The sequence below is a fragment of the Labeo rohita genome, chromosome 11 (assembly GCF_022985175.1).
Source record: "Labeo rohita strain BAU-BD-2019 chromosome 11, IGBB_LRoh.1.0, whole genome shotgun sequence".
NCBI classification, from domain to species: Eukaryota; Metazoa; Chordata; class Actinopteri; order Cypriniformes; family Cyprinidae; genus Labeo; species Labeo rohita.
Window position 1 is genome coordinate 19,222,596 of NC_066879.1, and position 24,489 is coordinate 19,247,084.

Consider the following 24,489-nt stretch of genomic DNA (forward strand, 5'->3'; position numbering starts at 1 on the left):
AATATATATTATATTATATTTAATGTGTAAAATATTACATTATATTATATTAAATTATATATTTACTTTTCACAGTATAAATTGGGTCTTTATACTAAAGATTACGTAGCTACCTTTTATATTTTAGGAAGGCGGTCCCTTTGATGAGGATGGTCAAATTTGGAGGTAACACAATAATTTAAGATTAAATTGTTCTATTTTGTGTTTTCAGATGAAACAATTAAAATATGCTTTGCTATTATAGGACACATTTCAAAGCAATACAGGCCTTTTGTATAATTGTTGTGATATTTCTGGTTGTTGTGTGCTAGAGTTTTTCTAGAGGAAGGAGATGGGCGTTCTTCTTCCTGAAATCAATAACCATCTCCACAATTGTTTGTGTTTTTAGCTCCGAGTCGTCGCCTGCACACCATGACAACAGACTCACTTCCTCTCCATGCAGACTGTTAACAGAATATGACAGAGAATACGGAGTTTCATACTGGTTACGTTAACATTCAAAAGGTCTGTATAATTTTTTTTATTTATTTTTTAAAAATAAGTCTCTTATGCTCACTGAGGTTGCATTTATTATATCTAAATATAAATAGATAAAATTGCTGTTTTATACATACAGTGACTGTATTTTATGATGAATATGTTTTTAATTTCTCAATGAAAATTAATTTTGATCATTTTTAAGTCAGCATGAGAACTTAAAAAAAAATAAAGCATGAAATTCTCGAAATAAAACTTTTAAAAATAACTTTGCATAATCTTTTACTATTATTTTCTAAGAAAAAAAATACTATTTTAAACTTTTAAACAATTTTTTTAAAAAGCAAATTTTGCTAAATCATTTTTCTGAATCTATATAAATAAACAATGCATACATATCTAAGCACTTTGCATGTGATCAGGAATTGAAATAACACTCTCATTAGAATCAGAGCCCTTCACATCTGTTCATCTCAGCTGATGCCACTGGAATTCCCAGCCTTACTGTTCCCTGTTCCAGCTGTCACTTATCCCGCAGGGCCTCAGCCATGCACACCATAAAAAAAACAGGACACAAGTTTGTCAGTTGACTTGGCCCCCGTACAATGCATCCCACTCATTACAGCGTGACTGCAGTCCCACAGACTTATGGGTGGGGTGAGCAAACAACAGAGCGCTTAAAAAAATGTCATTATTTGAGGGAGGAAACCATGTTGTGCTCTCCTAAAACTAACCACTGGTGTGAAAGTTTGAGTTTGGAATGAGTCATAACTAGATTTGCATATTAATGCAGGCTGTACCTACTACAGTAGTACTAAAATAGAACAGTTGCACAAAAGATGTTGTTTTGCAGACATGAAATCCACATATCATAACACTATATTTAATATTTTAAAGTCTAAATAGTTAAAAGAATACAAGAGAAAAATATAGCTGTAAGCAGCGATTACCGAGTTTCAAGCTCTAAGGCATTTAAAAAACACATTAAAAACACATTTTAGCAAGCCTATAACCACCTAAATTTAAAAAAGCATTTTTGGCAAATCCAAGGAATTTACCATAGAAATATGTTTTTAACATTTATTACTGTTATAGTGTCAGCTGTGGTTTGATCCCCTTAAAACTTTGCATGTTTGTTTAGAATCACCTGTCTCATGTGCTCAGCAGGTTTTGTGAAGTTTTGAGTTTTCCTTTAGGCTTTATAGGATTTGGGGTAAATTTGGACAGGCCCTTTTTCTGAACGACCCCGTTATAGCTTCCCAAAGGGTAAATTTCAATATTTAATAATAATTTTTGTCCTAGAGAGTCCAGAGAATTGTACTGAAGTGTTTTTTTTTTCCAGAGTGAGCAAAAACCTAGGACTAGTTTGCGAGGACTAGTTTCATCTTCTCAATCATTTTACAAACGATTTGATTGACAGCAGTGGTTCTAGAGGCAAAGATGTCCCGAATAAGGACAGTCATATAATATGAATATCGTGTATATGCAAAAAAACGTGCAGTGTACAATCATTTACGGCTTTGAAAATTGCCATTACGCTCCCCAGTGGCCAATTTCTTTCAGATTTCTCACAGACCTTTGGGGCCCAAGAAGTTTCGTTCTGATCGGCCTCTGTTAACCTTGTCTAATAGGTGCTCAAATTTCATCGGCCAATGGCGGACATGTTTTTTTGGGATACACAAATGTCCTTATAGACACTTGTGGCTCTTTGGAGCAAGACCGTGCACAGCGATAGGACAAATGGTTGCGTAGTTATAGCCATTTTTATGTTTTTTGCCTCTTATAGTGTCACCAAGTGGCCAACCTCCATGTTTTTTTCCTGTTACCTCAGATTGAGCTCTTACATAAGTACTCTTGGTGAAGATATCTCATTCTGTTCAGGAGTTATAGGCATTTTACCAAAAGTGGCCCCGTTTTGGGGTCCCTTTGCGACGGTGAGTCGAAAGTTCAACTTTATTTTTGCTAATTATTGCTATTCGCTCTCCAGAGAATCTTTCTGCACTAGTTTGGTTCCGATTGGGCGAAAAACCTAGGACTAGTTTGCAAAAGTAGGTTTTTCAAAAAAAATCCAAAATACCCGAAAATTCCGGGTAAAACATAAAAATAGCTATAACTGCAAACAATTTGTCCTTTCAACATGAAAATTGCTGTGCACGGTCTTGGTTTAAAGTGCCACAAGTGTCTATAAGGACATTTGCATATCTCAAAAAACACGGCCGCCATTGGTTGATGAATTTTGAGCACCTATTAGACCAGGTTTATGGAGGCCGATTGGAACAAAGCTCAGTGGACCTGTTCAACTCACGGCCCCAAAGGTCTGAAAGAAATTGGCCACTGAGGGCCGATAATACATTTTTCAAGAGCGTAAACAATTGAACATTGCATGGTTTTTCGCACATACGCACAATATTTCTACCACACGATACTCTTCTTTCCGGACAATTTTGCCTCTAGAACCACTGCTGTCAATCAAACCATTTGTTAAACGATTAAAAAGATGTAAAAAACCTACTTTTGCAAACTAGTACTAGGTTTTTTACTCAATCTGGAAAAAAAAAACACTTCAGTACAATTCTCTGAACTCTCTAGGTCAATATTTATCAAACAAATGCTGAAATTTACTCTTTGGGAAGCTATAACAGCCTCGTTTAGAAAAGAGGCCTGTCCAAATTTACCTTGGGGCCTGTCCAAGTTTATCCTATAAAGCCTAAAGGACAACTCAAAACTTCAAGAAACCTGCTGAGCACATGCGACAAGTGATTCTAAACAAACATGCAAAGGTTTAAGGAGATCAGACCACAGCTGGCACTATAACAGTCATAATTATTTAAAAAACAACATATTTCTATGGTAAATTACTTCAATTTGCAAAAATGCTTTTTTAAATAATTCATTTAGGTGGTTACAGGCTTGGTACATAATGTCTTTTTTCATATGACTTAAAGCGCTTAAACCCCAGTAATTGCTACTTGCAGCTATATTTATTTTTGTTTTCTTGCCACACAAAATTCATTCTCATAGCTTCATAACTTTATGGTTACACAACTGATGTCACATGGACTATTTAATGAGACATTTACTACCTTTCTGGGCCTTGAGTTGCCTTTCTGTCTATGCAGGGTCAGAAAACTCACAGATCTCATCAAAAAAATCTTAATTTTTGTTCTGAAGATGAACAAAGGTCTTATGGTTTTGGAACAGCATGATGGTGAGTAATGACAGAATTTTCATTTTTTGATGAACTAACCGAAGTCAGTGAAAGATGCTTTCAAATTCTTAAAACGTATAATATTTTCACAGTGATGTAGATGCTGACAAAGTAATAAAAGACTTGTTTATTAATGAAATATTTTATTAATACATTATATTGCGTTCAAAATTCGAGTTCCAGGACTCTACAATAAAGTTAAAATGTTCTTTCATCTGTACTGTACATTCAAGACATTGAACCACTGTTTAATAATACACCTCGAGGGAAAAAAAGGAAGAGGTTAGATAAATATCATCACATCATCTGTATTGCACTCAGACCTTTAATGAACATGAAAAGGCAACCATTATATAAGAACTTCAAAATGTCTTCAAAAGGCACTACAGCTAGATTTTATTTCGACGCACTTCAAAATAAAATGTTTCTGCTAATCCTTTAGAAAACATTACTGAAATGTGACTCGATATTAACTCCCAACAGAGGTATTTATGGATGGGAAAAAAATCAGGATTGGCTTTAAGGGAACAGACTGTTGGGATTCTCCATTGGGGGAGAACCTAGCATCCCTGCTGGCGTCCTTTGGGAAGGTCTGTTTCCAAGATAGGGTCACAACTTCCTGACCGCACAAAACACAAAACAGGATATGGCTTGCCTCTGGTGAATCTCTGGGAGCTACCAGTAGAATACACCACCACAGTTTGATATAGCTGTAGTGCTTATGTGGACAATGCAGGTTCTAGTCCAGCCTGCAACATGCTCTGATCCCATTTCCTCTTTCCTTCCTGGAAAACCACAAACTTTTACCAACAAATTGTCAAACTGATGGATCAGTGGTGCATTTTACACAATAATCTGCACTATGAACATGTTAGATTAACACATAACATGTTTAAAATGCAAAGTGCACTCTTTAAATTGATTTCAATATATACATATGAAACAAATCACCACGATTATATAAAAAGAGCTTGACATAAACGGTCAGTTATTTGAATACGCAAAACATTACTCGTTATGCCGGACTGAAAGTCTCTCCTACTGGAAACATATGCAAAGCAGAACAACACGAAATGTTCAACATCACAGTTGAGTAGGCTTTATACTCCGAGGCACATTTAAGATGTCTTCACGGCTCCACTGAGTCCATTAGTCCGTCAAGCGCTCCCATAAGTCCCTTGTGATGATTCCCGCTGTAAACATTTGATTTGAATGAACATATGTCTGCGTAATAATATATAGCATGACTTTTCACAATACTGTCTTAACAAGTGCAAATCAGTTCTGCAATCGTCCTCTTAATATGTACAAGCAGCAATAATTTCATGCAGAACTAACACTAAATCAGAGAAGAATTACAATCGCAAACATTTAGTGACAATGAACTGCTCTGAAGAGTGATTTTATAGCTTATTTAAGGAGCAACAAAAACAGCAAGAGCAAAACCGGGTCACTTCTTCTAGTATATACTGTATTTTATAAAATATTTATAGCATTTTAAGTGATAAAATAGATGAAGGGCAATGCTTATGCATACAATTATGCATCCATGAACAAAAAACATAAAGCATCTTACATTTTTAACAGCTCCTACTTGTCCTAATATAACCACTTAAAGGTACAATTCACCTAAAAATGGCTAAATATTTGCTGTAGATCGGTTTTTGTTCATTAGAACACATTCGGGGTAATTTAGCATTATATCACTTGCTCACCAATGGATCCTTTGTAGTGAATGGGTGCCGTCAGAATCCAAACAGCTGATTAAAAACTATTGGTGAGCAAGCGATGCAATGCTAAATTTCTTCAACTCTATCTATGAATCTATACATTTCAGCAAATTTCATTTTTGGGTGAACTATTCCTTCAAAGGTCATGTTTCCTCAGTAAAATATTACTGAAGAAGTCCATTTCCAGAACAAAAATGTACAGATAATGAACTCGCCCCCTTGTCATCCAAGATGTTCATGTCTTTCTTTCTTCAGCCGTAAACAAATTATGTTTTTTGAGCACATTTCAGCATTTTTCTCCATATAATGGACTGCTGTGGTGCCCCGAGTTTGAACTTCCAAAAAGCAGTATAAATGCGGCTTCAAGTGATTCCAAATGCGATTGTAAACAATCCCAGCCGAAGAAGAAGGGCTTTATCTAGTGAAACTATAGCGAAGTTATTTTCATTAAAAAAAAATGCAGTTTAACTACTTTTTAATCTCAAACGCTCGTCTTGTCTTGCTCTGCCTGAACCCTATGTATTCTGGTTCAAGACAGTTAGGGTATGTCGAAAATCTCCAATCGTATTTTCTCCCTCAACTTCAAAAATCACTTCAAAATCATCCTACATTGCTGTAGAAGTACCGATGCAATGTGAACATGCAAAGAAAATCAAACACCCTTAATAAAAAAGGTAAAACAGCGATATAGGGCGATTTTTAAGTTGAGGGAGAACATGAGATGGGAGTTTTTCGACATATCCTAACTGTCATGAACCGGAACAAAATCCAGGCAGAGTAAGTCAAGACAAGCGTTTGACATTAAAAAGTATTGAATTGTCGGCGCGATAGCCTTGTGGGCAGTGCTACAGGTGTCCCGTGTTCGAATCCCGACTCGAGGACTTTTCCCGTTCCCGCCCCCTATCTCTCTCCCACTTCGCTTCCTGTCCATACTGACAATAAAAATACTGATAATAAAGGCTAAAAATGCCAAAAATAAAAGTATATAAATTGTATTATTTTTATGAAAATAACAGATCGCTTTGCTAGATATGACCCTTTCTTTATCGGCTGGGATCGTTTGAAGCTGCATTCAAACTGCATTTTGAAAATTCAAACAGGGCACCATAGAAGTCCACTATATGAAGTCAAATGCTGAAATGTTTTCCTCAAAAAACATAATTTCTTATGACTGAAGAAAGAAAGACATGAACATCTTGGATGACAAGGGGGTGAGTACATTATCTGTAAATCTTTATTCTGGAAGTGGACTTCTCCTTTAAGCTTTTCATAAATAAGCTTTGGTAGGCCAACCTGAAAACTAGTCGGAGGGTTGTGACTGAGGTAGGGGGCACGGGCGGCACGGACCTCATTAAAAATAGCCATGTTTTCCATTTCTCCCTTTAGTGTGGGGAGAGATTCCCTGGGGATAATCCAAGATGAAAATAAACAACAATCACCCAAATAATTTCGCACTGAAGCATGCTGGTTAACAATATCAGATGTACACCCACCAAAATAGACCAAATGATGTCTGTCTGATTGAAAATCTCCCACTACATCTAGTAAACATGTGCAAAGCCAGACGGGCGTAGATCTATTGTCATCGCTTTCATAGTACATTCAGCAGGCACGCCGGAGAACCGCGGTGTGGATTCTCCTGGGAATGCAGTCTCTAATCTGATCGGCAGAACGGTAGCGTGCGTTCTGTAGCTCCTGAAGAAACACAGTGAATCTACGGCTCAGAGTGAGTAGGATTGCCACTTCCGTTTGTTTAGGAAACTGATTGCTGCTTGGTTTTTCCCTTTTTTGAGGCATCAATTGCACACAAAAAAGCTGAGAAAAAAAAAACATGTTTTTTTTTTTTTAACACTTATTACCTCTCCAAAGCATGTTGGAGGTCATTTTAGACATTAGAATTAAATAAATTATACTAAAAAATGCTAGACATATACAGAAATCCATATTGTATAAGTATACTATAATATTTGTGTACTCATAAGGTGATCTAGGATAAGTATTTAGTTAATTATAAATCATGAAATTATGAATTATTTGCCAGCTGATCCTAGATCTGTGCTTATGAGCGTTTTTTGTGAGATATCCCTTATTAAATAAAGCTTCCTAGAACTTTCCAACAGAGCCGTTGTCTGGCACATAAACGTTTGCTCTGCAGTGTGCGAATTTTCGCACATAAATTGCTTGTAGAATAACATTAAGAAACATTGCCTTTCATTTAAAAACAAAAGTGGCTACTTCCAGGACTGCGAGATTATTTCCTCAGGATCTGGGAATCACTTATTGGCTGCCTCTTAAGTGTATCCCAGATTCTCCATCTCGCTACGGTAGCGCTGCTCGGACACTCTGCTTTTATGCTGCTTGCTCTCTAGGTGTAGACGAAACTCTGCTTCCTCACTGGCACCCGAGTTACACATTGAGCAATAGAACTGGCCGCTGGGCGTGACGCACATCGCAAGGTCTCGTGGGATACGTTGCCTCGGCCGTGGGTTGTAGTAAGGGCCTGAAACGGCACAGGAAACATGTCGGGTCATGTGAATCAGTGAAACTTCAAATAAATGGCTACATGACTAAGCAGATATTAGAAGGTGATGAAATACACTTTGAAATGCAGTCACGCTGACTTGTGTGCTAATTTTCATGTTCACACAACCTTTTTTTTTTTTTGGAAGAAATGACCTTGGTGGTTTTAGACATTTAAAATGTTACAAAAGATATAAATCAATTACATTTTTAATACATTTTATATTAAATGTTAAACTGTCCATTTGAATTTTCTATTCTTCAAAGAACCCTAAAACAATGCATCATGGTTTCCATAAAAATATTAAGCATCACAACTGTTTTTAACATTGGTATTCATAAGAAATGTTTCTTAAAGCACGATATCAGCATATTAGAATGATTTCCAAATGATCATTTGACACTGAAAACTGAAGTAATGATGACTCCTCACATCACAGGAATAAATTAGTTTTAAAATATAATAAAATAGTTACTGTTTGTGCTGTATTTTTAATAAAATACAGCTTTTGTGAACATAAGAGAAAAAGCTTACTGACCCCAAACAAGAATAAATAAAGAAAAAAGCATGTTGCAATCGTAAAAACCCACTATGTTGGAAAAATCACCATATTTCATACATGCATAATTCAGAACTTAACTGAAAATGGTTTTAAATTCCAATTCACTTCCTGAAGTTTGTGTTTACATAATATACGTGTGTACTGTATATATTTATATGTATATATAAAATATATAAATACACACCCACACATCTATATATTTAAAAAACATATGTAATATATATATATATATATATATGTAATTAGTGGTGTCTGATTGATTAATCATGATTAATCGCAACCAAAATTAAAGTTTGTTCATATGTGTGAACTGTATATATTTATAAGTACATATAAATACACACACATATATGTATATATTTAAGAAATATATGTAATATATAAATACTTATAAATAATTAGTGATGTCAGATCGATTTATCATTAATCGCACCCAAAATAAAAGTTTGTTTACAAAATGATGTGTGTGTATTGTGTACATATAAATATACGTACATACATGTATATATTTAAGAAATATTTTTGTGGAAGAAAACCTTACTTTTCCAACCCTGGCACTCACACTTTGTGGCTCATCATGGGTATATTCTGCAGGATATAATGAGAGCAGATGACCCACACCCGAGGGAAACATCAGTCCTCTGCCAGGACATCTCAGTGTAGAGAGATACACTTCTTTGGCAAATGTACATGTGCCAGTTAGAGTCTATTAAGAATCCTCAAGCGTTTTTAACTAATAGACATATTATTTTCAAAAAACATTTATTTGGTTCTTTTTCTTGTATCACATGCAAAAGCTAACTGCTTCACTTATAGATTGCAAGGGCGTGTGTTTTTGTGCGTATGTGAGGACAGGACCGCGGGGCAATGGGGGCATGTGTGTGATTGAGATCTGCCATCGTGTGGGTGACGTTCGTGAGCCCGGGCTGACGTGGGGTGGCATATCGGCTTACATAGACCAAAGCCTTGGCGTCTGGCCTGCATTTAGCGAGACTAGCGCATTGCGCTACATTAGCACAGGCTGGCAAACTAACACGCGCAGCTGCCAAGCGCTCTGCTGCCAAAGCACTGATCACAAATGGAGGTTTTGCACCACAGCTTGGACCACTGAGCAGAAAACTGAACCCGAGGGATAGTCTCGGGGCAAGATGACATGATGACTAAAATCTGTCTCTCCTAAACTACTGGTTGAGATCAATCTGTGTAGACAGTACCTGGCATGGCAGTGTTGTTTTGAGCCCTACGGTTCTTCATTAATCGGTACTCGTATCCTTCTTTCCGTGAACGTCTCTGAGTGTTGGATGAGTCTCTGGAAAACACATTAGATGAAAATGCAATTTACCACGTAGTATGGATGAGCAACGTATCTTGATATCAGCCTTTTGATGATATTTTATACCTATATTTATGCAGTTGCTTTTACGTAATTTCTATTACTTCAACTAAACCATTGTTTCTAAGATGAATCAAAATGTTAAAGTGAAATACACTTGAAATCAAAGCTAAAATCATTAAATATTCACAGTATTAAAAGAAAATAGAAAAAAGTTATTTTAAAGTGTAATAATATTTCATAATATTACAGAATATTTTACTAAATAAACATGAAAAAGAATTAGAATTGGTTTTCACATATATCCACAAACATAACAAAAAATATGACAACACTGCTACAAAATAACTATTTAACTACAAAAATGTTAACCAGAAATTCGGAATATATGGAAAAATTACACGTATATCCATTAAAATAATAATAGAATATAACAATATTGTTGTAAAGAACAATATTTACCTACAAACGTGTTTTCTACAATACATGAACATGAAAAAAATCCTACAAAAAGACTTCTGAGAACATTTTAGTTACAGTATGAAGCATACGAATCATTGAATCATAGTTTTGAATCATTCAAATAGACAGTTTGATTCACTAAAGTGAATCAATCTTGCTAACTCTAGCAGCAGTTTTGCTACTGAACAAAATTTAAAAAAGGTAATTGCGACTTTTTTATCTCACAATTCTTACTTTTTCTAAATGATAAAGTCAGAATTTGCCAGATATGAGCTCGCAGTTCTGAGGAAAAAAGTCAGAATTGTGAGTTTGTATCATGCAATTCTGAGAAAAAAGTCAGAACTGTGAGTTTGTATCATGCAGTTCTGAGCAAAAAAGTCAGAATTGTGAGTTTGTATCATGCAATTCTGAGAAAAAAGTCAGAATTGTGAGTTTGTATCATGCAATTTTGAGAAAAAAGTCAGAATTGTGAGTTTGTATCATGCAATTTTGAGAAAAAAGTCAGAATTTTTAGTTTATATCACGCAGTTCTGAGAAAAAAGTCAGAATTGTAAGGTTGTTTTATGCAATTCTGAGCAAAAAAAGTCAGAATTGTGAGTTTGTATCATGCAGTTCTGAGCAAAAAAAGTCAGAATTGTGGGTTTGTATCATGCAATTTTGAGAAAAAAGTCAGAATTGTGAGTTTGTATCATGCAATTTTGAGAAAAAAGTCAGAATTGTGAGTTTGTATCATGCAATTCTGAGAAAAAAGTCAGAATTGTGAGTTTGTATCATGCAGTTCTGAGCAAAAAAAGTCAGAATTGTGAGTTTGTATCATGCAATTTTGAGAAAAAAGTCAGAATTGTGAGTTTGTATCATGCAATTTTGAGAAAAAAGTCAGAATTTTTAGTTTATATCACGCAGTTCTGAGAAAAAAGTCAGAATTGTAAGATTGTTTTATGCAATTCTGAGCAAAAAAAGTCAGAATTGTGAGTTTGTATCATGCAATTCTGAGAAAAAAGTCAGAATTGTGAGTTTGTATCATGCAGTTCTGAGCAAAAAAAGTCAGAATTGTGGGTTTGTATCATGCAATTTTGAGAAAAAAGTCAGAATTGTGAGTTTGTATCATGCAATTTTGAGAAAAAAGTCAGAATTTTTCGTTTATATCACGCAGTTCTGAGAAAAAAGTCAGAATTGTAAGATTGTTTTATGCAATTCTGAGCAAAAAAAGTCAGAATTGTGAGTTTGTATCATGCAATTCTGAGAAAAAAGTCAGAATTGTGAGTTTGTATCATGATTGTAAGTTTTATGCAAATTGTGAGTTCTGAGCAAAAAGTCAGAATTGTGAGTTTGTATCATGCAGTTCTGAGCAAAAAAAGTCAGAATTGTGAGTTTGTATCATGCAATTTTGAGAAAAAAGTCAGAATTTTTAGTTTATATCACGCAGTTCTGAGAAAAAAGTCAGAATTGTAAGATTGTTTTATGCAATTCTGAGCAAAAAAAGTCAGAATTGTGAGTTTTTATCATGCAATTTTGAGAAAAAAAGTCAGAATAATGAGTTTGTATCACGCAATTTTTAGAAAAAAGTCAGAATTTTGAGTTTATATCATGCAATTATGAAAAAACGTCAGACCTGTGAATTTGTATCACGCAATTCTAAGAAAAAAATTCTGAATTGTGAATTTGTGTAACGCAGTTCAGAGAAAAAAGTCAGAATTATGAGTTTAGATCCCGCAATTCTAAAAAAAAAAGTCAGAATTGTGAGTTTGTATCACACAATTCTGAGTAAAAAAGCTGAATTGTGAGTTTATATCATGCATTCTATAGTCAGAATTGTGAGGTAAAAAGTTGCAATACCTTTTTTTTTTTTTTTTTTATTTAGTGGTGGGAACAAGCTTCCATGAACAAGCAAAAGCAGATCATGAAATATTTAAATGACAAATATATATTATAAATAATAATAACAGTAAATAAGTAATATCTAAAATAATGCTTATTTTAATGACACATAAAAGTATTAACAAAAAAAAAATTAAGCTTTTAAACCTTAAAGATACTGAAGAATAAAGCGTATATCACCAGAAAAATCACTGTGAATATATCATGTATTTTTACCCGGCACTGCTGCTTACTAATTTGTTTAGCTTTGAATGATTTAAAGGGATTCAAACCTAGCTTAACTACCCACAGACATGTTTGCTTAGATACAATCAGACGTTTGGAGTGCAACAGGATGTATCTTCCTGGGTTTGTTATCAGCACCGCCCAACTCTGGGCACAGTAGCATTAAAATGAATGCCCCACTTATCAATGCAAAAACAGCCTGAAGATAAAGCTAACAGGAAAAACTTCTTCCTCCATGCAAAACATGCATGCAATAATGTGTACTGGATTTTGTTCTCATCAAGATTAGAGGCTAAAATTCATGTGTGTTTAAAGATGGATATCCTAGATATATTTCAAGTATTTCCATATCAATTACCCATAAACCCCTCTCAATGTAAGCAACAATAGAGCTCACGACTTGGAGTTTCAATCCAATTTTTGCATCTGCTCTCACCTTCGTGACAAACTGCATAACTGATGCCCTAAAAAAAAAAAAGAAAACACCGCCCACAAATAGGGAAGGATTTTCCACACTCAACGGCTGTTTTATCTCGGAGCGCGTGGGTGTGACAGACTCACAAGGACGTGGCGTTCTGCTGTGCCTCGGCCAGCCGCAGTCTTTTGGCGTGGTTCTTGCCCTGATAGTGTGCCTGGGCCACAGCGGGGGAGCTGAAGGAAGCGTCACACAGCTTGCAGTAGTCATTTTCCGTGGCCAGTATGACTCTGCTAGCGCCCTTAGAGAGTGGCTGCAGACGGGACAATGACAGTAGAGCTTTTAGAAAGAGTAGAGTGATGAAAGGTGTGCGTCCACAGGGACGTGTCTGATTACTATCGCACAGGGCTCAGTGAATGGATGCTTGCAGAGTGACACCGCATGATCAAACTGCACTTAAAGATATTCCCAGATAGGGCTGGATGATAAAGCTACCTATATCTATGAAATATCTTGATCATTTTAAGCTTTTTGAGGATATTCAATATATACGTACAGTGTATATACACAAAAGTTTGGCCATTCCAAACCCGTAAGATCTTGCGAACACAAATTAAGATATTTTTGATGAAATCCGAGAGCTTTCTAATCCAGCAACGCAACTACCACGTTCAAGGCCTAGAAAGATAGTAAGGACATTGATAAAATACTCAATGTGACATCAGTGGTGAAGTGACCTTAATTTTATGAAGCTACAAGAAAACTTTTTATGTGCAAAAACCCCCAAAATAACAGCTTTACCAATTTCTTTCAATTACCTTTCTGGGCCTTAAATGTTATAGTTGCATTGCCGTCTACGCAGGGTCAGAAAGCTCTCAGATTTCATAAAAAATATCAATATTTGTGCACTGAAGACGAAGATGAAGGTCTTATGGTTTTGGAACTACATGAGGGTGAGTAATTAATGACAGAATATTCATGATTGGGTGAACTATTACTTTAAATTAATGTGACAGCGAAGAAAAAATAATCAAAGTTTCCACAAATGTTTTAAGTTGCACAACTGTTTTCAACATTGACAATTATAAATCTTTCTTAAGCAGCAAATCAGCATATTAGAATGATTTCTGAAGAATCATGTGACACTAAAGACTGGAGTAATGGTTGCTTAAAATTCAGCTATAAACTGTAATTAAAAAAGAGTATTATTTAATTAAATTGTTCTTAATGTTTTACTTAATTTTAATCAAAAAATGCAGCTTTGGTGAGCATAAGACACTGCTTTTAAAAACATTTTAAAACATCTTGAAATTTATGGAAATAATCAAATTTACCTTCTCTAATGTCATTTTTGGGGTAATTTTAGAAATGCTACAGCAACAAACAAAAAAGTAGACCGATAACCGATATTTATATACCGATATATATGTCTAGTGTAAAAATTAAAATTAATGTCAAAATTAAGAATAACAAGGGCTTTGACAAAGGCTTTTTTTAAATGCGTTTAAATTATTTAATAATGATTTCTGAAGGATCATGTGACACTGAAGACTGGAGTAATGATTGCTTAAAATTTGGCTGTGCAAGAATAAACTGTAATAATATTTCACAACACTATTATTATTAATCAAATTCTAATTAATGTTTTTACTGTATTTTAACCAAATAAATTAAAGGGGTAATCGGATGCTAAGTTCACTTTTTCATGCTGTTTGAACATTAATGTGTGTTGGCAGTGTATGTACAAATCTACCCTATAATGATAAAAATCCATGCAGCGGTTTTTAATTAATTTGTAAAAATAATATCCCCTTTTTCAAATCGAGCCATTCTCAGATGCTTGTCGTTGTTGCGTCACACCCGCAGAGGCCGCTCCCACGATAGTTGATTGACATGAGCGATTTACCTTGAATCAGCCGTCACAGTCTGCCCTATTTGTTTCGATGCTGGAGCAGGGATGTAAGTTAGACAAGAATATCTCTGATTGAGCGATTGAGGTGTTGCTGGATGTAATAATGAACATAGTGGTCGTCATTTACTCCCGACATCTGAGCCACTGAAGATGCAGTAGATTACGTTTGTTTGTGAATGGAATGCGCCTCCTGATCTACATATATCCGTCTATGTTCGCGCGAATCATTCATGATCCGGCTCCACTTACAGCAGAAGTGAGTATAAGGGTTATTTTATGAATCTTTGCGATCGCCTTTCCTTATAACGTGGTAGTTAGGAAGTTTAGCGGCTAAATGCGGCTACATGCGGCTAATGTAAACAATAGCATCTTTCCACAGAGAGAAGAGAGGGGCGGGGTGAGCAGAGCTCATTTGCATTTAAAGGAACAACCCCTTAGAATGAGATGATTTTTGCAGAGCTCATTTTGACAAGGTAAAAAGGGTGTTTTTTTACAAAACCATTGAGAATTTTTAACCAAAGTATATTAGAGACTTTTTATTAAGACCCTAAAGAATCATATCAACTTGTGGAAAATGGGCATCCGATGACCCCTTTAAGCTTTGGTGAGCACAAGAGACTGCTTTCAAAAACATTTTTAAAAATCTTAAAATTCATGGAAATAATCAAAATTACCATCTCTAATGTCATTTTTTGGAGTTTATTTTAGAGTTGCTACTACAACAAACAAGAAAAACAATCAAAAACTTAAAAGTAGGGGTCGACCGATATGTGTTTTTCAGGGTAGATGCTAATACCGATTATTACAGATCAAGTAGACAGATAACCGATATTTTGAACCGATATAGGTATATTTGGTGTGAAAATTTAAATTAAATGTCAAAATTAAGAACAATAAGGTCTCTGAAAAAAACTTTCTTTAAATACTTTTAAATTATTTTATCGGCAAATCGGTTTTGAAAATGACCGACACCGATAACCATAAATCGGTCAACCCCTACTGAAAAGTCTTAAAGTTCTGCCCCAAATTCAGTTCAGCCCAGACAGATACTCCAGTAGTTTGCCATCCTGTTTGATGCTACTGTTGGCACATAAATGATATATTTCAATACTTGTGAGTCACAGACAAAAAAGTAAATCTAGTCTAATGATGTGCATTTATAATGTTGCTTTATTTTTCACCGTCCAGCCCTATTCCCAGGCAGCTTGAAAGAACACACTTGTTTGGACAGAACTGCACCAGATAAGAGTCATAAGTACCTGGCTGGCAGTCACATTTGCAGAATCTGTGGGTGGAGTGGCAGAGGGTTGCTGGGAAACAGGCTCTACTACCTCTGGTATTCTAATGGGAGGTGGCTGCTGGCTACCAGCATAAAAATTGCGCAGCTTCTTGCTGTGGTTTTTCCCCTGTAGACGAAACAAAAGATTGATTACATTGCAGTGAAGATTTAAACAAGGAGTCAGAGTCTCAAGAAAAAACACTAACTGAAAGAAACCAAAACCGAAAGTAAAAACTCCCAATTTGTAAACATACAGTAAATCAATCAAGGCTGACTATTATTTCGGTGTCATCAGGCATTTGCAATCCAAACCCACCTTGTTGACATAAACACAGAATGTGAAATCATTTACTGTTCCCTTATCTTATTTACATACCCCATGGACCATAACATGAGTTTTAGATTACCTGATAATGTGCCTGAGCCTGTTGAGCAGAGTTGAGAGTGACGTTACAAAGCTTACAGTACAGAGGCTTGCAAAGCTCTTCCAGAGTGGCTTCCTGGTCAGCACCCACCGCCTGACCGTCTTCCTCAGGGGGCTTGGGACTGAGGACAGGGGGTGCTGGGATGGGCGGGTTCGGCGGCAGCTGTAGGTGAGGGGGCGGCTTCACGGCTAGTGGGGTGCAGTGTGGGAATCGCAAGGGGTCTGGCGACATCATCACCGGCGGGGGACTGAGGTTCTGGGTCGGGGTCATGGCCTGGAAGGGCTGAGGCGGCTGCTGACATATCAAACTGAGAGGTGGTTTTAGAACGGGGTCTGGACCTGGAAAGCAAAATGACAGAATTAAAGTGTTAGAATGAGAATAGGGTTGGGTATTGTTTGAATTTTATCGATTCCAGGTCTGCTTATTGATTTTCAATTCCAATTACGTTAAAAAAGTCAATAAAAATGAGGTCAAACATTTTTATTCTGTATTTTTAAAAAGCTTTCTGTTGCAGCTGAATAACATGAGCAAAAATCAGCAGCCGACAGAACACTTAGGCCTAAGAGGAACTTAAAAAAATACCACAGCAAAAACAACAAATAAACGACTAATATTAATTTCAAACATTAAACTGTCAGTAATAAAATAGGAACACGCAAATTAATTAGCAAAAGCATCAATACAATTGAACAAATCACAGATACAGAGATTTAAATCTTTATTATTTAAGTTTTCTTTTCATAAATAAAATATAGATTAACTCACTAAAGTTACGAGAGATATTCAGTCAAGATCAGTGAATGATTTTTTGTTCTTGCATTAACATTAATGAGGCAGCACGTTTATTAGGTTACTGTGTCTTTAACACCGAACGCGCGTGGATCTAAAAATAATGTTGCACATGCGTTTTCTCTCTCATCTGTTAACTTTCACTTTTACTTTCGACAAAAAACGGCTGTGTTTATGATGATATACTGACTTTTAGCATCACTTTCTGACAGTCCATGTGCTTTAGTCTGTCGTCAATAGGACAAATGGAGTGAAAAAAGTTCGCTTTGATGTATTTGGTTTAAACAGGTTGTTTGCATCTTTGTACAGATATCAGAAGGATCCCAGCATGAGGATAGAGTGGATAGATTATTTTTAAAGGGGTCATCGGATGCCCATTTTCCACAAGTTGATATGATTCTTTAGGGTCTTAATGAAAAGTCTCTAATATACTTTGATTAAAAATTCTCAATGGTTTTGTAAAACAACACCCTTTTTACCTTGTCAAAATGAGCTCAGCAAAAACCATCTCATTCTAAGGGGTTGTTCCTTTAAATGCAAATGAGCTCTGCTCACCCCGCCCCTCTCTCCTCTCTGTGGAGTGACGATCTTGTTTACTTTAGCCGCGTTTAGCCGCTAAACTTCCTAACTACCACGTTATAAGGAAAGGCGATCGCAAAGATTCATAAAAAAACGCTTATACTCACTTTTGCTGTAAGTGGAGCTGGATCATGAATGATTCGCGCGAACATAGACGGATATATGTAGATCGGGAGGTGCATTCCATTCACAAACAAACGTATCTAATCTACTGCATCTTCAGCAGCTCAGATGTCGGGAGTAAATGACGACCACTATGTTCATTATTACATCCAGCAACACAACACCTCAGTCGCTCAATCAGAGATATTCTTGTCTAACTTACATCCCTGCTCAGGCATGAAAACAAAGAGGGCAGACTGACAGCTGATTCGAGGTAAAACGCTCATGTCAATCAACTATTGTGGGAGCGGCCTCTGTTGGTGTGACGGCACACTGACAGGCATCTAAGAATGGCTCGATTTGAAAAAGGGAATATTATTTTTACAGATCAATTAAAAACCGCTGCATGCATGGATTTTTATCATTATAGGGTAGATTTGTACATACAATGCCAACACATATTAATGTTCAAACAACATGAAAAAGTGAACTTAGCATCCGATGACCCCTTTAATGAAATCCCGGCTCGTCCAGAGTGTTTTGTTTTGTAAACGAGGCACAGTGTTGTGGAGAGTTCACAAAGAAACATTTGTTGAAAGATAAAGCGGTACTAAATCTGAATGCAGTTGCATCACAAACAATCAGTAAATGGTTTTGTAATGCTTTGTCTGGAAATTACCGTTTTATTTTAATCATGTTGTCAAAACACACACATGTGAGGGGGTGGGGCATTGCTACTTTTTTCATATGCAGTGACGTTAGCCAATCATAACTGATTATTGACAAGCATTAAAGGACACGCCCCTTAAAACAGGTCGTTTTTAAGCAGACGGTCAGAATGAGGGATAATAATTTTTTTCACATATTTATTTTTTTTAACATTGTAAGTAAACCTCCAGGAATATATAAAAAAATCTATGCCATGACTCCTATAAAATATAGGGAAAAATAAAAGGGAAACATTTTTTGTTCCTAAAGAACGTTTCAGTGAACAGTATTTGTGTGTGTGTGTGTATGTGAGAGGAACATTTAAAAGTCTGCATTAAATTAAAATCTGTCTGTCTTTGTATTCTTTAGTCAAAACCTGAAAATTTGCTTTTCCTGTGGAATCACGTTTCTTCTCTGATGACATTTAATTGCTTAGGCAGAAAATCAAGCCTCACCCTCTATATCTGCTTGATCATTATTCCGTTTTACTTTGAGATGCATCGCAATACTGAATTTATGTCTGTTGAACTTCCAGTTCACGCAGACTTTAATAAGAACGTTTTTCACTATAAGAACCTTTTGTGCAATGGAAAGTTTCCATGGATGAACCACAGAGGCTAATACAGGAATGTTATTTTTAAGAGTGAAAGATGAGATCTCTCTAATATCTCAATTTGTTCTCACAGCAGTGAGATTAAATGTAGAGAAAACAAATGGCTGTTGTCTCCTGCTCCTTAGGTGTTTCTTCTGAGAGAAAGACTGAAAAAGATGTCTCTTCTAGTGTTTCAGAAGAGATACAAAAATCTCAGACAATTTTCCATCAAATTCTTTCAAAACCAAATTATCAGAGCTATGACATCCACAGTTGTTTTTAGTGTAAAGGTCACATGCATTTTTAGTGCTGCAAATGCATCATCCAGAGCGGATATGTGAGTCAAAGAGTGAATCTTTGCGGTATGGCCTCCTGTAGATGTGATTAGGGTTGACTCCTGCCTCTTGAACTCAGTGCATGTTTGGTGCTTCGGCAGATCTGAGGCTGAGCGAATGGGGGGTTGGAGAGTCAGCTGTTTCGTGGCTGTGTGATATTTCCAGTGTATCAGTTCCGAAGGGATCATGACAACAATGATTCAGCCGACCAAAATAGACATAAGAATGCGCCAAATGGTTCTGTTTCCGGTCGCCTGGACGGTGTCAGCATCAGAAAGGCCCTTCTTGGAATTCTAAAATACCCCAATGTTTCTATCCATAAATGGAGCTGTTAACATATTTTCATTTCTCAACATTTTCATCTCAATAAATGTGACCCTGGACCACAAAACCAGTCATAAGGGTCATTTTTTTTAAAATTGACATTTATACATCTGCTGAATAAATAAGCTTTCCATTGATGTACGGTTTGTTGGGATAGAACAAGATTTAAAAATTTGGAATCTGAGGGTGCAAAAAAATCAAAATACTGAGAAAATCGCCTTTAAAGTTGTCCAAATGAAGTTCTTAGCAATGCATATTACTAATCAAAAGCTTTGATATATTTATGGTAGGAAATTTACAAATATCTAAATGGAACTTGATCTTTACTTAATATCCTAATGATTTTTGGCATAAAAAAATAATTTTGACCCATGCAATGTATTTTTGCCTATTGCTACAAATATACCCGTGCTACTTAAGACTTAAAACTTAAGGTTTTGTCATCCAGGGTCACAAATATTGTTTCTAAACTGATTTTTCTAATGGTATCCCTGTCTCCAGTTGTTTGGTTAATTAGCTAGTCCAACCCCACAAACTATCACAATTGGTTTAGTTGGATAACATATTTAAATTGTGGAATTTTGTGGAGTATTGCAGTGTTTATTATACATATTTATTCATGCTCATCATTATTTAAAAAACCCTAATGATCTAATCAATTCCTAATTGACAAAAACAAGTCCCAACCTACATTTTTTATTCTAATTTAAGAAACAATTTCACTATACGCCACAATAGGGAAGAAAAGGCCATCCCAATTTCCACTGCATGCTCCGTTGCATCAATTGCAAATCTAGCATTCCCTAATTTGCTCACCAATGGATCCTCTGTAGTGAATGATAGTCGTCAGAATGATAGTCCAAGCAGCTGATAAAAACATCCCAATAATCCACAAGTAATCCACACAACTCCAGTCCATCAATTAACATCTTGTGAAGTGAAAACCTGCTTGTTTGCAAAAAAAAAAAAAAAATCATGCAATGTTTTAATTTTAAAATTTCAATCTGTTGCTTCTGTCCAACATACCAATCCATAATCCATAATAATGCTTCCTCCAGTGAAAAAGTTCATCTTCTGTTGACCTTTCACATCAAAATCCACCCACATATTTGCTTTGGAATGTTTTGGCTTGTAATCAGTGCTTGATCTTTGCATATTTCTCTCCTGATTCAGATTAGATTACGGACAGAGGAATTTATCTTAAACTTTTCACTTCACAAGATGTTAACTGATAGACTGGAGTCACGTGGATTACTGTGATGCTTTTATCAACTCCCATTCACTGCAGAGGATCCACTGATGAGCAAGTGATATACCATTGGACCGTGCTTGGTTGCTTTTCATGTTGGTCATGCAGACTTTCCAATCCGAGTGGGGAGAATTAATAGTCAGAAGTCTGGTTATGAATGAATAACCTTATTTGTAGTTGTCTCTGCATGCTCATTTGCACTGTTTAGAAAATTTCAATGGCCTACCATTTTACATTCTTCTCCTTTTGACCTGAAAACAAACCTGATATCTCTTGGTCATCAGAGAATACAAGCCCAGAAATAGGTCTTTAAGTAGAACCTCCAGTCCCAACTCAAGGTCAGGGACACATACCTGCTCTCTGCATTCAGATTAAGTTAAGAAGCAATGCCAAGTTTAGTCAGAGCACAACATCCAACATCTGCTCTTTCATCAAGACTAGGATCAAATATTTTTAGATTTAGGGAGGATTGTTCCCGTTGGGCATCTATAATGCAAGGTATGCAGGGCACATGAGACGGTAAAGCAGTACTATCACTTGATGCTGCAGGTTGTTTTACACCACTCACCGCGGCAAAACACTTCTAAGCTGTTCGTGCATTGTACATTTGTTCTTTGACAGCATCAATTATTGAGAGCAGAATAAATGCATTACATGCATGGTTGCTCTCTGTGCTTAAGGGACTTTTGTAGTGTTTATTAAGATCATCATGCATTTCATCCTTCTGTTTTGGTGTGTGCATTACAGCTTTTATCATAGCTGTATGGTGTTTCACCATAAATAAAGGCCACTTTAACACTTCATCCATGATTTGCACAAAACAGAGTGCTTTCATGTGAAAATTGAGAAGTTTTATGTCCTTTATGGCCTGGTTAATTAGATGCCACATGAATTAACTGCCAAGAAGTCCTTTGAAATAAAATCCAAAGTAGTAACCTTGCGTTACTTAGTGTTTTGTGAAGACACGGACTGCATATTGTGACATTATGGACTCTTATTTGGACGTTTAGCCAAAAATCATCATTCCATATCAGATCCATATCACAGTTATTGGTTTCATATGTAATCCAGACTCAGGTGTGACAATGAACCTACCAGATACTCTATTGTGCATAATGTTCTATTTAAGAAATAAACTTATTATTAGTCTACTCTTTGTGAAAAAGCAAATGCATGTTAAAAAATGTGAAAAAGCTTGCATGCATGCTTTTTTTTTGACTTGACATCTAATGCAAACACATAACATCCATGCAGAGCTTAAGCAACATACCATCATATGATAAAAACAGAGTGGCATAGAATTGAAATATGTTAGTCATGTACATAGTGTTCCATTAACATTTGATGTGCCAATGCAGAAAAGGATGTTCATTCTCAATCTGTCAGTGATTAGTCTGACATCAAGAGCTTTCTTCTCAAACATCGGTGACTAATACACTCCTGTTTTAAACCATTGCAGTGCAAAGCAAATTTGATGCAGAGCATCAGTTACAACGCAATGCACTGAAAATCATTTCGACAACATTGTCTTCTCTTACCTGTCATCCGCGGGAAATAATGGCTGCAATCTCCATAGTTTACAGGCTGCGAGCTGTAGATATTGCAATAGTCAGGACTTGGATAAAAAGCATCTCTGTTCTTTACATTCATCGCCATCTTCCCTGCATCCTTCCAAGCTCTCTCTGCTGCTCAACTTCTTCCAGCTAGACGTGCGCCGCATGCTTCAAACGTCCAACAGAGGGGTGTTTTCAATCGCGCACGGTTTCGAAAACACTACAAATACGTTGGAAACGTTGTATGAATAAGATAGATGGAGAACTGAATAAGTCTAGTGCATATATTGGAAAGCTGTATTCGTAATGACAATGCTGGGTTGTCGGAAATATAGTGCAATTTATATTGCCGCCTCCCTCACAAGAGTTGGTACAGTCCATTTCCTATCGATGTGAGAATCTGATTGACGATTCAGCAAGCGCAATGAGAGGATGCGCGACTCTGTGACTTGACAAACGGCTGTGAAGTAGCCTACTTGAGGTAGTGTACTTCATTACTACTATCTATATCATTTAAGTACGGTTATACTTTCCGCGAGTAGTGTTGAAAACGAATACGTGTATTTTACTAATTTTCAGAGCTACGTCTTGTTTCTTAAAAATTTAAACGTAAATAATATCGCAATACTGAACGATAAATTTAGATTACATTTTAAATTACTTTTACAATTCTAAAAACGTATTCAAGTATGTAAAAAAAGAGAGACTTTTAACTTGGTAAATTTGACAGGCATTTATATAAAAAATACAGAGGATAAATTCTCTTTATTTTTACACGTCTGGAAAGAAATGCCTAATATTATTATTATAGACCTATTATATATGCAACTATCCAGATCTAAATTAGTATGGGTAAAAAAAACAACTGTATATTACTAGTCAAAAGTTTTCGAACGGTAAGATTTTTAATGTTTTTAAAGAAGTCTCTTCTGCTCACCAAACCTGGATTTATTAGATAGATGAAATGGTTTTACTATTTAAAATAACTGGTTTCTATTTGAATATATTGTAAAATGTCATTTATTCCCTGTGATTTCAAAGCTGATTTTTTTGCATTATTACTCCAGTTACATGATCCTTCAGAAATCATTCTAATATTCTGATTTGCAGATCAAATAACATTTATTATTATAACTATGTTGAAAACAGCTGAGTAGAATTTTTTGAGGTTTCTTTGATGAATAGAATGTTGAAAAGAACAGTATTTAACTGAAATAGAAATCAGCTGAAAGAGAAATAGAAATTTGTAACATTATAAATGTCTTTATGATCACTTTTGATCAATTTAAAGCATGCTTGCTAAATAAAAGTATTAATTTCTATAATATCTTTCCCTCAAAATAAATAAATGTATAAATAAAATAAAAAATTAAAATTAGATTAATTTATTTCAGATAAATGCTGAGCTTTGGATCTTTCTATCCATCAAAGAATCCTGAAAAAAAGTACTCAACTATTTTAAATATTGATAATAATAATAATAATAATAAATGTTACTTGAACAACAAATCATTATATTAAAATGATTTCTGAAGGATCATGTGACACTGAAGACTGGAGTAATGATGTTGAAAAAATAATAAATTACATTTTAAAATATATTAAAAAGCTGTTATTTTAAATAGTAAAAATATTTCACAATATTACTACTTACTTTGGATCAAAGAAATGTGGGCTTGGTAAGAGACTTATTTAAAAAGCATAAAAAAAACTTACTGTTCAAAAACTTTTGACTGGTAGTGTATGTCTCTGATTTATTTATAATTTAATATTTTAAACATTGTCTATTGATCGCCATTCATTATTACCTTCAAAATTCATTGCTTCTGCA

The 24,489-nt window shown here is 35.5% G+C and overlaps 2 protein-coding genes across 3 annotated transcripts in view; one reads left to right on the plus strand and one right to left on the minus strand.

Annotated features, from left to right (window-relative positions):
• The first annotated feature begins 483 nt into the window (after nucleotides 1-483).
• The window catches only part of pik3ca (phosphatidylinositol-4,5-bisphosphate 3-kinase, catalytic subunit alpha), a 46,009-nt gene continuing 22,003 nt past the window's right edge, over nucleotides 484-24,489 (plus strand). Inside the window, exon 1 of one of the 2 annotated variants that reach the window (XM_051122105.1) lies at nucleotides 484-504. The gene's annotated coding sequence lies outside the window, so the exon portion shown is untranslated. Of the gene's footprint in view, nucleotides 505-23,092; nucleotides 23,140-24,489 lie in introns of those variants that run through there. The other variant, XM_051122104.1, reaches the window with a different exon arrangement.
• Nucleotides 3,827-22,828, minus strand: zmat3 (zinc finger, matrin-type 3). The gene is made up of 6 exons (XM_051122118.1): nucleotides 22,644-22,828; nucleotides 16,410-16,765; nucleotides 15,983-16,129; nucleotides 12,958-13,124; nucleotides 9,713-9,807; nucleotides 3,827-7,915 (listed from the first exon to the last, which is right to left on the minus strand). Exons 1-6 carry the CDS (start codon nucleotides 22,759-22,761, stop codon nucleotides 7,707-7,709), a joined length of 1,092 nt encoding a protein of 363 aa, XP_050978075.1. The 5' UTR covers nucleotides 22,762-22,828; the 3' UTR covers nucleotides 3,827-7,706.

Bases quoted from the DNA above. Each gene is read 5' to 3' on its own strand.
- zmat3 (XM_051122118.1), bottom strand. From the start codon at position 22,761: ATGGCGATGAATGTAAAGAACAGAGATGCTTTTTATCCAAGTCCTGAC. The intron at 16,766-22,643 runs GTAAGAGAAGAC...TTTGCTTTCCAG, and splicing joins TTATTTCCCGCGGATGACAG to GTCCAGACCCCGTTCTAAAA. The intron at 7,916-9,712 runs GTACTGTCTACA...GTGCCGTTTCAG, and splicing joins AAACAACACTGCCATGCCAG to GCCCTTACTACAACCCACGG.